This window comes from Ranitomeya variabilis, chromosome 1, assembly GCF_051348905.1.
Source record: "Ranitomeya variabilis isolate aRanVar5 chromosome 1, aRanVar5.hap1, whole genome shotgun sequence".
Taxonomy (NCBI): Eukaryota; Metazoa; Chordata; class Amphibia; order Anura; family Dendrobatidae; genus Ranitomeya; species Ranitomeya variabilis.
Window position 1 is genome coordinate 1,021,809,889 of NC_135232.1, and position 12,055 is coordinate 1,021,821,943.

The 12,055-nt window shown below is 42.2% G+C and overlaps 1 protein-coding gene across 2 annotated transcripts in view; it reads left to right on the plus strand.

Moving 5' to 3' along the window:
* The window catches only part of WWC2 (WW and C2 domain containing 2), a 245,839-nt gene that overhangs the window by 195,926 nt on the left and 37,858 nt on the right, over positions 1–12,055 (plus strand). For both annotated transcript variants that reach the window (XM_077279557.1, XM_077279558.1), the window contains one exon: positions 8,845–9,434. In XM_077279557.1, the coding sequence (XP_077135672.1) occupies positions 8,845–9,434 (590 nt within the window). The remainder of the gene's footprint in view (positions 1–8,844; positions 9,435–12,055) is intronic.

Sequence of the window (12,055 nt, forward strand, 5' to 3'; positions counted from 1 at the left end):
ACATTAAAGGGCCCTGTATGTGACCCGTTACTGAAATCTGGGTCTCTGCCTTTATATCTTGCTGCTCTCAGATAGGGTAGCAAGAACTTGGTCACCTTCTATTTAACTACTTGACAACCTTTGGCATATATTTCACTCGCCAGGTAGAAGCGCATCAAAAATCCCGCCCATTGGCACTCCTTTTTCGTGATGCTGATGGGTTGTCATGACTGCCATGGGTCCGCAGAAGACCCCCGTGCCTGTCCTTGTGAATCTCATGTGAACTCCAGCTCATGGCCTGCGCTTATAGAAGATTGTGATGTACTGAAGCAGTAAAAAAAAAAAAAAAGTTCAAATACCCCCCCTTTTGCCTCATTGAAAATAAAACAATAAAGAACAACACTCGTTTGATATCGCTGCGTTCAACAATGTCCGATCTATCAAATTATAAAGTAAATTAATCTGACTGCTAAAAGCATGAGAATAAAATCAAAACGCCAGAATCGCGTTTCGTTAGCCCCCAACATTGCAATAAAATGCAAAAAGAGGTGATCAAAACTGGAAGAGGGGGGATAAATGGTACTGTAAAAAGGTCAAAGTTAGTATTTAAAATTGTAACTTGCATATCTCATTAAAAGAGATCATCAAGAACTTTAGCCAAACTCCTAAGTGATATTTACCACTCTGAGACCCCACCATTAACGGTAGTTGGCACTGCCTCATTGGGCTCCATTAGTCTCTGATTGGCCCAGTTTGTCTCCTGACCACTGAGGCCACTGATTAACAGAAGGATCTGGTGACTGCGGAACAGGGAGTAGTCACTTCCACACACCCACACACCACACACACACACACACACACACACACACACACACACACACACACACACACACACACACACACACACACACACACACACCACCCACACACACACACCACACACACACACACACACACACACACACACACACACACACACACACACACACACACACCACCCACACACACACACACCACCCACACACACACACCACACACACACACACACCACCCACACACACACACACACACACACACACACACACACACACACCACCCACACACACACAAACACACACCCATATACACACCCACACACACATCACTTTTTCTTGTACATGTTGGGGAAAATTTTATTTCCCTATTTTGCGCCAATACTACAGCTCTATACAGCAATTGTCATCACCCAAACCAATCCGTGTCTCCCAATTTCATTACGACTTGGATACACACAGTGGGATTACTAAAGCTGACCATTCACATTAGATGACTGTTGGCCGAGCGGTACTTCCACCAATCGTTGGCCGACAGCCATCTGAGCTGACTCTCCCAGGCACGGGAGCAATCATTCGGTCGAGGGTTCCTATGTTCTGTATGAAAAAGTTGTCAACTGACACATTAGCCAACAGCTCATTTCTGGAAGAACAATGTGATCGACAGTCCAAAATCAGACGTGCTCGATCGACCCATTCCCTGACCATCAGTCGATGCCTTAGACCATTGGCGGAATCCATCAATATCAGCAGATTCGGCCGACATTAGTCTGTCTACTGGAGCCTTAAGTGTTTTAAGTGTAAAAAAAGTCACTCTGTTCAGATATTGGTATTAGTATCATTAACACCCAGGGCTCAGCGCTTCAATATAATGTTGAAGATCAGCAATCTTGGACCAAACGATCACATTTTATTGCATCCTGGTTTTTCAAATGAACTTTCTTGGAAAAAAAATAAATTAGGTTGTTATCTATAAATTAATTTTCCATGAAGAGCTGAGAGTTCTGTCAGGGTAATGGCGGGCTTTGATGCTAGTGGATTTAGCGATCAGACCTGATATTTGCACGCTGCAGAGAAGACGCTGTGTACCTAGATGTAATTGTGAGCAGAACTATTTGTTTTAATTAACACAATGTGCTAATAGAGTAATAATGATCCATTCTGGGGGCGTCTTCACATATACGGCAAAATAAACAAATTGATAATGTTTGGAGAACTAATTAGGTTTGACATACAACTTCATTATAGCCTGAATAATTACTGGAGTCTTGTCAATATGTGGCACTTCATCTCGCTAAGTGTTCCTTGCAGCAGTATTCAGTGGGGGCAAATATCTCATTCCTTAGCATGCATCACTTCTAAAGTACACCGTGTCAGTCTGCTCAGAAACTATAGGAAGAAAACATCGGTTTCTGTGAGCGCAGTGACTGTGGTCAGGTAGGAACACCAAGGTCAATGAACCTTCTGACCAGACTTACCATCTCAAATCTGACCATTAGGAAACGCATGGAGACAAACTTCCAACCCATAAAGATTTCTGCTGGGCAAATGGGCTGCACATAGAAAAAATGTGAACATTGCAGTCTGCATTCCTTGCGTGACAAGATGATGCTTCCAGTGACGCCATTTTTATATACAGAAAAGCAATGTTACACAACCATAAGATAAAATATAATAGCTTCATTGAAGAATATTTTTAAAAACCTAGCATCATGTAAAATATCGAAGAAATACATTACAAATGGACATGATGATATGCGTAAGTATGGGTATCAAATAGTAAACGTATGGATCAGTGCCAATATTACAAATTAGATAAGTATCCAGAGGAACTAATAACAGCTGAGGGTGCATACGCTGTATCCTTGTGTGTGTGTATATAGCAGTGGAAACAGTAAAGACACGATCACATATATAATAAGGTACAGTTACCCAGAAACCATAAGGATGCCTGTACCCTGACGAGCGTTTCACTGCTGCTTTCTCAAGGGGATTATAGATGGATACATAGGAGAGAGATTTAGCTTTTTGGTTGCTTTTTATTTATTTATTTTTTTTTTTAACTTCGGTATAATAAAAAGCTACATTGTTGGTGTGTTCTTGTTTTATTTTTTATGATGTTCACCATTTCGTCCAGCTTTATAGCTTGGGTCATGCCAGACACGACGATACCAAACATGTTTACTTTTTACGATATATATATATATATAATTTTTTTTTTTTTCTGGTATATTGTTAGATTTTGATACTTTTAGTTTGTTTTGTAATTTTTTTTTCCTTTTGTCCTACATGTGACTTTGCTTTAATTGCTAGATCGCTGATGTAATATCCTGCAACCCTGCTTATTGCAGGGACTTTCAGGCCAACGTGGCTGGCTGACCCAAAGGCTGTTGCTTGTGTGGCACCCCTAAGGGTCCAGTCGCCACAGAGGTACTGCACCTCAGCCAGAGGTGTGGTACCCCACTCTCGGGTGAGGAGGGGGCACTACTCTGTACCCGCACACTAGCATCCAACACCACACCACTCCAGGCTTAGGGATCTGGGCGGACCCTATTAAGGGAGGGCCCCATCTCAGGCTGGAGGGGGAACTAGGTAGAGGGTGTGGATGGAGGAAGTAGATAAAGGCAGAGTGACAGTTGGGAGTGAGGTGTTGTTATGGAAACAGGAGGGAGGAGGAGTCAGTTAGTGTGAGAGCGAGAGGAGTGAGAGGAGCCACGGTGAGAGAGGAGCTCAAGAGAGAAAGGGTCCTAGGGGCCAGGGAAGTGAAGAATCCACCCGTGGCGCTCAAATCCACGCTGACCGTCCCCAGACTAGTGGAGAGACTGTAGTAGTCAGCTAGCAAACTGTAGGCTGTGGTGGCTGTATGTGCCAAATCTACACACAATCGCTGAAAAGGCAGCCACATAGGGTCAAGGGGACCAGGAGGAGGTCGCCTGAAAGGACCTGAGGCAGCTAGCTTGGGACACTGTGTGTAAGGCACAGGGCAGGAGGGTGTGAGCCAGTGCAGAGAGACGACCTGGGCTGGTTCACAAGAAGGGGGTCCCGGAAAAGTGCACCCAAACTACCCGAGGTCTGGACCACAGACCCGGAGGACACAGCATGCGGTTGGTGATTGTCACCTAAGAAACTGTGAGTAAAGTGTGAAGACTGCACCCGCTGTGTCCTCAGATTTATTTACTGCGTTACCTACCCTGTATTACAACATCTACCATCATTGAAATAACTCTATATCTGCCCTGGGGCCCTGCTCTACCCGTGGGGAGCTGTAAAATTTTTGCTGCTTCACCATCAGCCCCAGTGGACCTGAACTGCAGCGTCGGCCATCCCTTGCTGAACACCACGGGTGGCGTCCCGAATCAATCCCATATAACTTTTCCTCTTGCATCATTCATTTTTATTGCATGCCCAGGGCCACGGAGTCGCGTCACGGCCCCGTGACTTCCCCAAAGAACTGCCTGACCCAGTTCAGAATACCCCACGGCCCTGGTGGGCGTCGCACTTGCTTCCGTTTGACATGGCAATTACCAGCACCCCACAATTACAGGGTGCCGAAAAGCTAAAGGTACCGTTACACTAAACGACTTACCAACGATCACGACCAGCGATACGACCTGGCCGTGATCGTTGGTAAGTCGCTGTGTGGTCGCTGGGGAGCTGTCACACAGACAGCTCTCTCCAGCGACCAACGATCAGGGGAACGACTTCGGCATCGTTGAAACTGTCTTCAACGATGCCGAAGTCCCCCTGCAGCACCCGGGTAACCAGGGTAAACATCGGGTTACTAAGTGCAGGGCCGCGCTTAGTAACCTGATATTTACCCTGGTTACCATTGTAAAAGGAAAAAAAAACAAACCACTACATACTCACATTCTGATGTCTGTCACGTCCCCCGACGTCCACAGGGTTAAAACTGCTTTCGGCAGGAGCGCTGCTAATATGCATGCGCGCTGCTGCCAAGAGCTTGCCTGCACTGAATGTATCGGCGCCGGCAGTACAGCGGTGTTGTCACCGCTGTGCTCTGCTTTACGGCCGGCGCTGACACAGTCAGTGCAGGCAAGCTCTCGGCAGCAGCGCATGCATATTAGCAGCGCTCCTGCCGAAAGCAGTTTTAACCCTGTGGACGCCGGGGGACGTGACAGACATCAGAATGTGAGTATGTACTGTTACTAAGCGCGGCCCTGCACTTAGTAACCCGATATTTACCCTGGTTACAAGTGAACACATCGCTGGATCGGCATCACACACGCCGATCCAGCAATGACAGCGGGTGATCAGCGACGAAATAAAGGTCCTGATCATTCCCTACGACCAAAGATCTCCCAGCAGGGGCCACACTATAACGAGATCGTTAGCAGGATCGTTGCTACGTCACAAAAAGCGTGACGTTGCAACGATATCGTTAACGAAATCGTTATGTGTGAAGGTACCTTTAGGGGTTAAACGACCATGATTGGTGCGAATATCTCTCATGGCCGTTGCAGCCAGGTGTCCGTTGTGATATTCAGCTGACACTGGCTGATGATGGTGCTATTTTATGCTTGTGAGCCAGCGCAATCTTCATACATGTACGGCAGTTTGTGGGAAGTCGCCTATTGCTCCACTGTACACATGGATCCTCCTCTCTATATTAACCTATTACTAGCTATGCAACAACGTGTGAAAGAGACGCCTCCACTCTGACATGCTGTGTACCGGGATTAAGTCATTAAGGGGCACCAAGCACGCTCCACCTGCGGCCTCCGCTCTGCTGTTCCGAGGATGTCCCCGGGCCCTCGGGGCCTCATGTATACAATCTATAACATGCTATGTATAGGGAAGGCCTAATGATCACTTGCTTCTCAAATTGAATGCTGGCCAGCCATACAAATTAGACTAACATCTGCTCACCATGTTGACCATCTAATGTGTATGGTGGCCCCCTGTAGCCTCATGTAAATGGAAATTATGGTGAAGGACCAGGCATGTTGAATGCCCAATCCTTTTGTTCTGATGGAGGATAATAAGCGACTTCCAGATGTTACGTTTATTCTTTTTTTTCTTCATGCATACTCATCGAGCTGAGTGCGCACGAGTATGAAGGGTTAGCCAACCGATATCTGTTATGTATAGTTATCTTGATTTTTATTAGAAATAAAATACATGAAGTTGAATTTTTAAATGGGTTGTCTCATGCCAGACATGCATCAATATCTGATTGGCGGAGGTCGAGCTTCTTTAACCCTCCACAGATCATAAGAATTATTATTATTTATTATTATTATAGCGCCATTTATTCCATGGCACTTTACATGTGAGGAGGGGTATACATAGCAAAAACAAGTACAATAATCTTGAACAATGCAAGTTACGACTGGTGCAGGAGGAGAGAGGACCCTGCCCGCGAGGGCTCACAATCTGCAAATGAAAGAACTGCGGCTTTAGGAGAGTTACTGTAAACTCTGGTCATATTTCCAACGCAGCCTCCGACAAAAGGCACACAGAACTGACTTTTTTAATCAATGTGTATTGCCTTTGTCATGTACTACTCAACTAAATTTGTTACATTGTTCAATCTTGATTTTTTTTTGCTTTTAGATTTTTTTAATATATAATAATTATATCGGACTTTTTGGTTATTAAATGTGGGTCAGAGAATTGTTTAAGGAAGGCTTACCAGAGCGGAGATGTATAACTTTATAATCAGAGTTGCTTGGCAGCAAACAAAGAAAATAAAGTGGCACAATGATTGCTTGATGATATAAAAGATTTTTATGTCTGACATGCCACCTACGTAGCCAGCAGTGATACAAAGCGATTCCAGGGATGCTTTATGTAACGGTCTTACAGAATGCATGCAGCTCTGCACACCCCATAACGTATTGCTTGCTGGAAGTAAATAGTATATAAAAAACAAGGAAAAAAAGTAAGAAAATAAAGTTTTGTTTCAGGTAGTACTTCTCAGAATACTGCAGGGATTGTACAAGCTCATACCGACATAAAAAGGCATCTAATGTTAACAAGCAGATGTAACAGAAGCAACATCTACATGGCTCACACCGTGTGCAGTGTGCATGCTTGCAATATATATATACACTAATATATATAGATATGTGATAAATGAGAAATGTGAATCAAATCCTACTTGGTGAGACCACCTTTTGCCTTAAAAACTGCATCGAAGCGTCAGTTTTTCTAGGCACGCTTGCACAGTCAGTGACCTTGTCGGATTATTTTTAATTGTCGTAGTAGCTAGTTATATCAACTCCCGTACTGAGGTGCAGAAAAATAGTGGTAGGTGCTCTGGACTGATGAGTCAGATTGTGAGATATTTGGCTGTATCAGCAGGCAGTTTGTTCACTGATCAGCTGGAATGCCGTATGAAGACGCGGTCAGTATTTTACATCAGTATTTGTAAGCCAAAACCAGGAGTGGGTGATGAATCCAGAAGTGGTGATTTGTTTCGATTATAATTTTCCTCTGACTGTTCCACTCCTGGTTTTGGCTGACAAATACTGATGTAAAATACTGACCAAATACTGATGTAAAATACTGACCGCGTCTTTATACGGCATTCCAGCTGAGGTAAAATTCTGAATGTGTGAACATGGCCTAAGGCCAAGGTCACACGGCTGCAGATTCTGTCATGCGAGAGAATTGAGCCGATTATGCTAATGTCACTTGGATCAAACTCTGTTCGTGTCTGAGCCAAGTGTCCTCTTACTGGGCTGCAATTCTCTTGCATAAGAGTATCGCAGCACAGGTTTGGAGAAGATGGAGAACTTAATTTCTCCAATGTCTCTGTCTGCGGATGTCAGACTGCGCTCAGATGGCATCAGATTGCAGTTCGATGTTTCACACGCACCCATAGACTTGAATGGGTACGCGAGATTTGATTATGGGGTGAACTCACAGCATGCTGCAATTGTTGCCTCGTGCTGAATCGGCATGAGAAAATAATTGCAGATTTGCCCTGTCCCATAATATAAGATTGCCCCAAGTGCTATCTGATAAAACATTGGATAGCCATCGGCTGTGTTATATGCTCATGTGAGCAAGCCCCAATGGTGAGTGTCTGTAGGCATTGTGTAAGCTCCTTTGGTCAAGATTAATGATGTCCTCAATGCTGAGAAACACAGGCAGATACTTATCCATCATCTAATACCATCACGGAGACATCTGATTGGCTCCAAATGTATTCTATAGCAGTACAACCCCAAACATCAGCCAATGTCGTTAAGATCTCTCTTCAGAGTGAAAGAGCCCTGGAAGTGATGATTTGGCCCCACAGAGCCCTGTTCTCAATATCGAGCCAGTGTGGGACTGCATGAAGAAGACAGAATGAAGGTCTGTGGTTAGTCCTCCAAGATGTTTGGAACAACCTCCCTGTCGAGTTCCTTCAAAAGCCATGAACAAGTTTACCTAGAAAAATTTACCCTTTACTGCTGTTTTGAAGGCATTGAGTGGTGACACAAAATAGTGATTTAGATTTCTCTTATGTTCATTCCCTGCATATTAATAATCATTAACACTTCTATTTTGAAAAGCATTTTTACTTTGCAGCATTTTTTTTCCACTTGTCGATAGTAGGTGAAATAGATGTTGGTTTTCAGTACACACTTGACAAACAGAATAACTTCTATTTACTATTACATTTTTTATGTAGCTTTTCTTTTTTTCCTGTACGTTTTGGCCCATGATCATACCATCCATTCCCGATGGCACAGTAAAACCATTACATTTTTTACTATATGTCCGCAAAAGCAAAGTGCAGTTCTGCATTAATGCATCTACTTAACTATTCCAGACCAGAATTGTCCTACATGCAACCTGCTAACAACATTCATTCATCGAAGACTTGACTTTACACTTTTGGTATTTCATTTGTGACGAGGCTTTGGCCTTTTATGTTGCCACCACAATAGTGGTAGGCTGTCCTTTTGGCTTCTAAACTTTTCATGTTTTTTTTTTGTTTTTGTTTTTTTTTAAGAAAATAGCCTTAGAATTGATTTTATTTGTTTGTATAATAAGTTATTGTGGTTTAATTAAAACTTTTTTTGTTCTTTTTAATACACAGCTTGTCTGCCAGCACGTTGTCTGTTTCATCGGGTAGCAGCCTTGGCTCCTTAGCATCTAGTCGAGGTTCCTTGAACACTTCTAGTCTAGGTTCTCTTAATTCATTGAGCTCTACAGACCTGTATTACAATCAAGGTGACAGTCCATCCGACCTGGATTATCAGTACAAGCTGGACTTTTTACTCCAAGAGAAAAGTGGTTACATTCCAGCCGGGCCTATCACTACGATTCATGAGAATGAGGTAGTGCATTCCCATGGCAGGCCAGACTATACCAGCCTGCCCACTGCACAAGAGGACCCACAGGAAACCAAGCCTCCAAAGTCTGTGACATCGCTCTCATCCCTATCCTCCCTTTCATCCTTGTCCCCGCCAGGCTCTCCTCCAGTGTTGGAAGGAGCTTTCTCTTTGACTACTCAGGACACAATTGATACTGATTTTGAGAGTTATGACTTTCCCGGAATATTCTCAGAAATGAGCCTCAGTGAAAATCAACATTTATTGGACTCCTGTATAGAGCAATCCCAATCCTTCTCTGAGGAAAAATGCATAAAGCAAGAGATGACTACAGTATTGCCAGAAGAAAGCTCAGGTAAGGACCAACGCTTCTGGTTTTCATGGACATGCCCCGATAATCTGCAGCTAAAAGCTTCTGGTCTGTCTCTGGTATACAACCTCATCTTGTTATTAGTAACTCAGGAAATGTTGATGTCCACTATCCCTCGCTCAGTTATTTGTTATACTTTGTCATTAGCTTTTTTTTTTTAATTATAACTTTAAATATTTAGAGTTCAACCCCTTAACGACCAATGTCGGACATAGCACGCCATGAGCATGTGTCAGTACCCATAGCATGATGTGCTATGTCTGTAAGCGGTCACTGTGTGAAAACACACAGTGACCGCTTTGTGCCAACAGCGACCACTGACAGCTGATTGGCATGGCCAGGGATCTGGAGATGCATTTCAGCGGTCCCCGCTACCTGATTTCTGCAACCGGTCAGTAAATCTACCTGACCGATCACAGCCCTTGTGAGAGTGAATGAGGAGGCTACCTCTCTCCTCCCATCAGCTCCCCCGCGACAAAGTCTCAGGGAGCCGATGGTTGTCATGGCACATGGAGGTCAAACAACGACCTACTGGGTGTGCTAGATACCGTGGCCTGTTAGACCCAGGAATAGGCAGGGTGTAATAGGTGGCATGCTTATTTAATGTCATGAGTCTCATGCATTGCAGTGCTGGTGCATTGAATTGGATGAGACCAGTGATGGGACTAATTAACGTTAATGTCCCATAAAGGGACTAAGTAAAAAAATAAAGTGAAAAAGAAGATTGAACAAAAATATTAAAAAAAAAAAAAAAAGTACAAAATGTTAAGAACAAAAAAATTTACATAAAATGTACACATTTTAGTAAAAACAAAAATAAACAAAAAAAAAAGTGCTAACATCTGACATCGCCGCTTTCAGAACGACACAATCTATAAAACTGTCCACTAGTTAACCCCTGCAGTGAATGCTGTAAAAAAATAAATAAATAAAAAATAAAATCCTGGCAAAAAAAAAAACTATGGTTTTTCATCAAACTGCTGGAAAAAAAGTAAAATAAAACATGATAAAGATTAATATAAATAAAAATGGTATAGCTGAAAAAGTTATATTGTCCCTGAAAAAACAAGCTGCCATACAGATCCATCAATGGAAAACAAGTTATAACTCTTAAAATAAAGCAATGCAAATACAAAATATTTTTTCTATAAAATAGTTTGTGTACAAGCGACAAAACATAAACATTTTTTATAACTGTGGTGTCTCTGTAATTGTGCTGACCTTAAGAATAAAGCTGCCTTAAATTTACCACACAGTGAACGGCTTTAAAAAAAAATAAAGTTTTTGTTCATTCTGCCTCTCAAAAATTGGAATAGAAAGTGATGAAAAAATGTTGTGACTGGAAATGGTACCAATAAAAATGTCAACTCGTCCTGCAAAAACAAGCACGTGACTCTGGCTGCAGAAATATAGAAAAATTATAGCCATCTATATATGCTTATGCAAAAACTTTTCTTTTTTTTTTCTGTCACCCACGACAGCACCAACAAATACAAGGGTGCTGTCGTGGGTTCCGACACCCAAGACAGCACCCATGTATTCGTTGGTGCTGTCATGGGTTCTGAAAAAATATATTACCGGTAAGTAATATACGTGTTTACCCAAGACAGCACCCATGTATTCGTTGGTGCTGTCATGGGTTCTGAAAAAATATATTACCGGTAAGTAATATACGTGTTTACCCAAGACAGCACCCATGTATTCGTTGGTGCTGTCATGGGTTCTGAAAAAATATATTACCGGTAAGTAATATACGTGTTTACCCAAGACAGCACCCATGTATTCGTTGGTGTTGTCATGGGTTCTGAAAAAACAGAAACATTTTGGTTATGCACCAGTTCAGACTAGATGGCTGTTTAGTCAGTTTTTCTATATTTACTATGTATTGCTTTTTCTGACTTGAACTCCCCGCCCTTCACCATGCTGTGATTTTAATTACATCCAAACACAGTTGGTTCTAACCTCCTCTATAAATGCAGGCTTTACCATGTCATTAGCCATAGGTAAGTGTTCACACTAGGCAGACAGGTTAGTTACCCATTCGATCTGAGATTACCTTGACGTTTGGTGAATGGGCTCACAACTTTTGGCCAAATTTTGTGCTAAAAATCTCATGTGTTTTTTCATAAATTTCACAAGCCATTATGCTGTTCACATTTCATATATTGCACATTTCCTTGCTTTAGCACAATAAACTTGAGTGCAGCCATTATCTATTTGCTATGTTCTGAAAAAACATGTTACGGATAAGTAACATACGTGTTTTAGTGTGTGACCGCGGACAAATATAAAAATCTGGTATTGCTGTAATTGCACCGACCCGTCAGTTTGAGTGGCTAAATTACAGAAAATAGCCAAAAGTCACTTCAATTCTGATATGGTCCCTAAAATAAGTTTCGTTAATTTTGTTGGTAAAATGAAAAAAAATGTTGATTAAACCTTTAACTATACGAACTTCCTATTTTTTTTTTTTTCATTATATTTAAAAAATGATTACGTAAAGTAGACATATGGGAAATGTAATTTATTAACTATTTTCTGTAGTATAACGATCTGATTTTAAGGGCATAAAAATTCAAAGTTTGAAAATTGCGAAAATCTTCAAA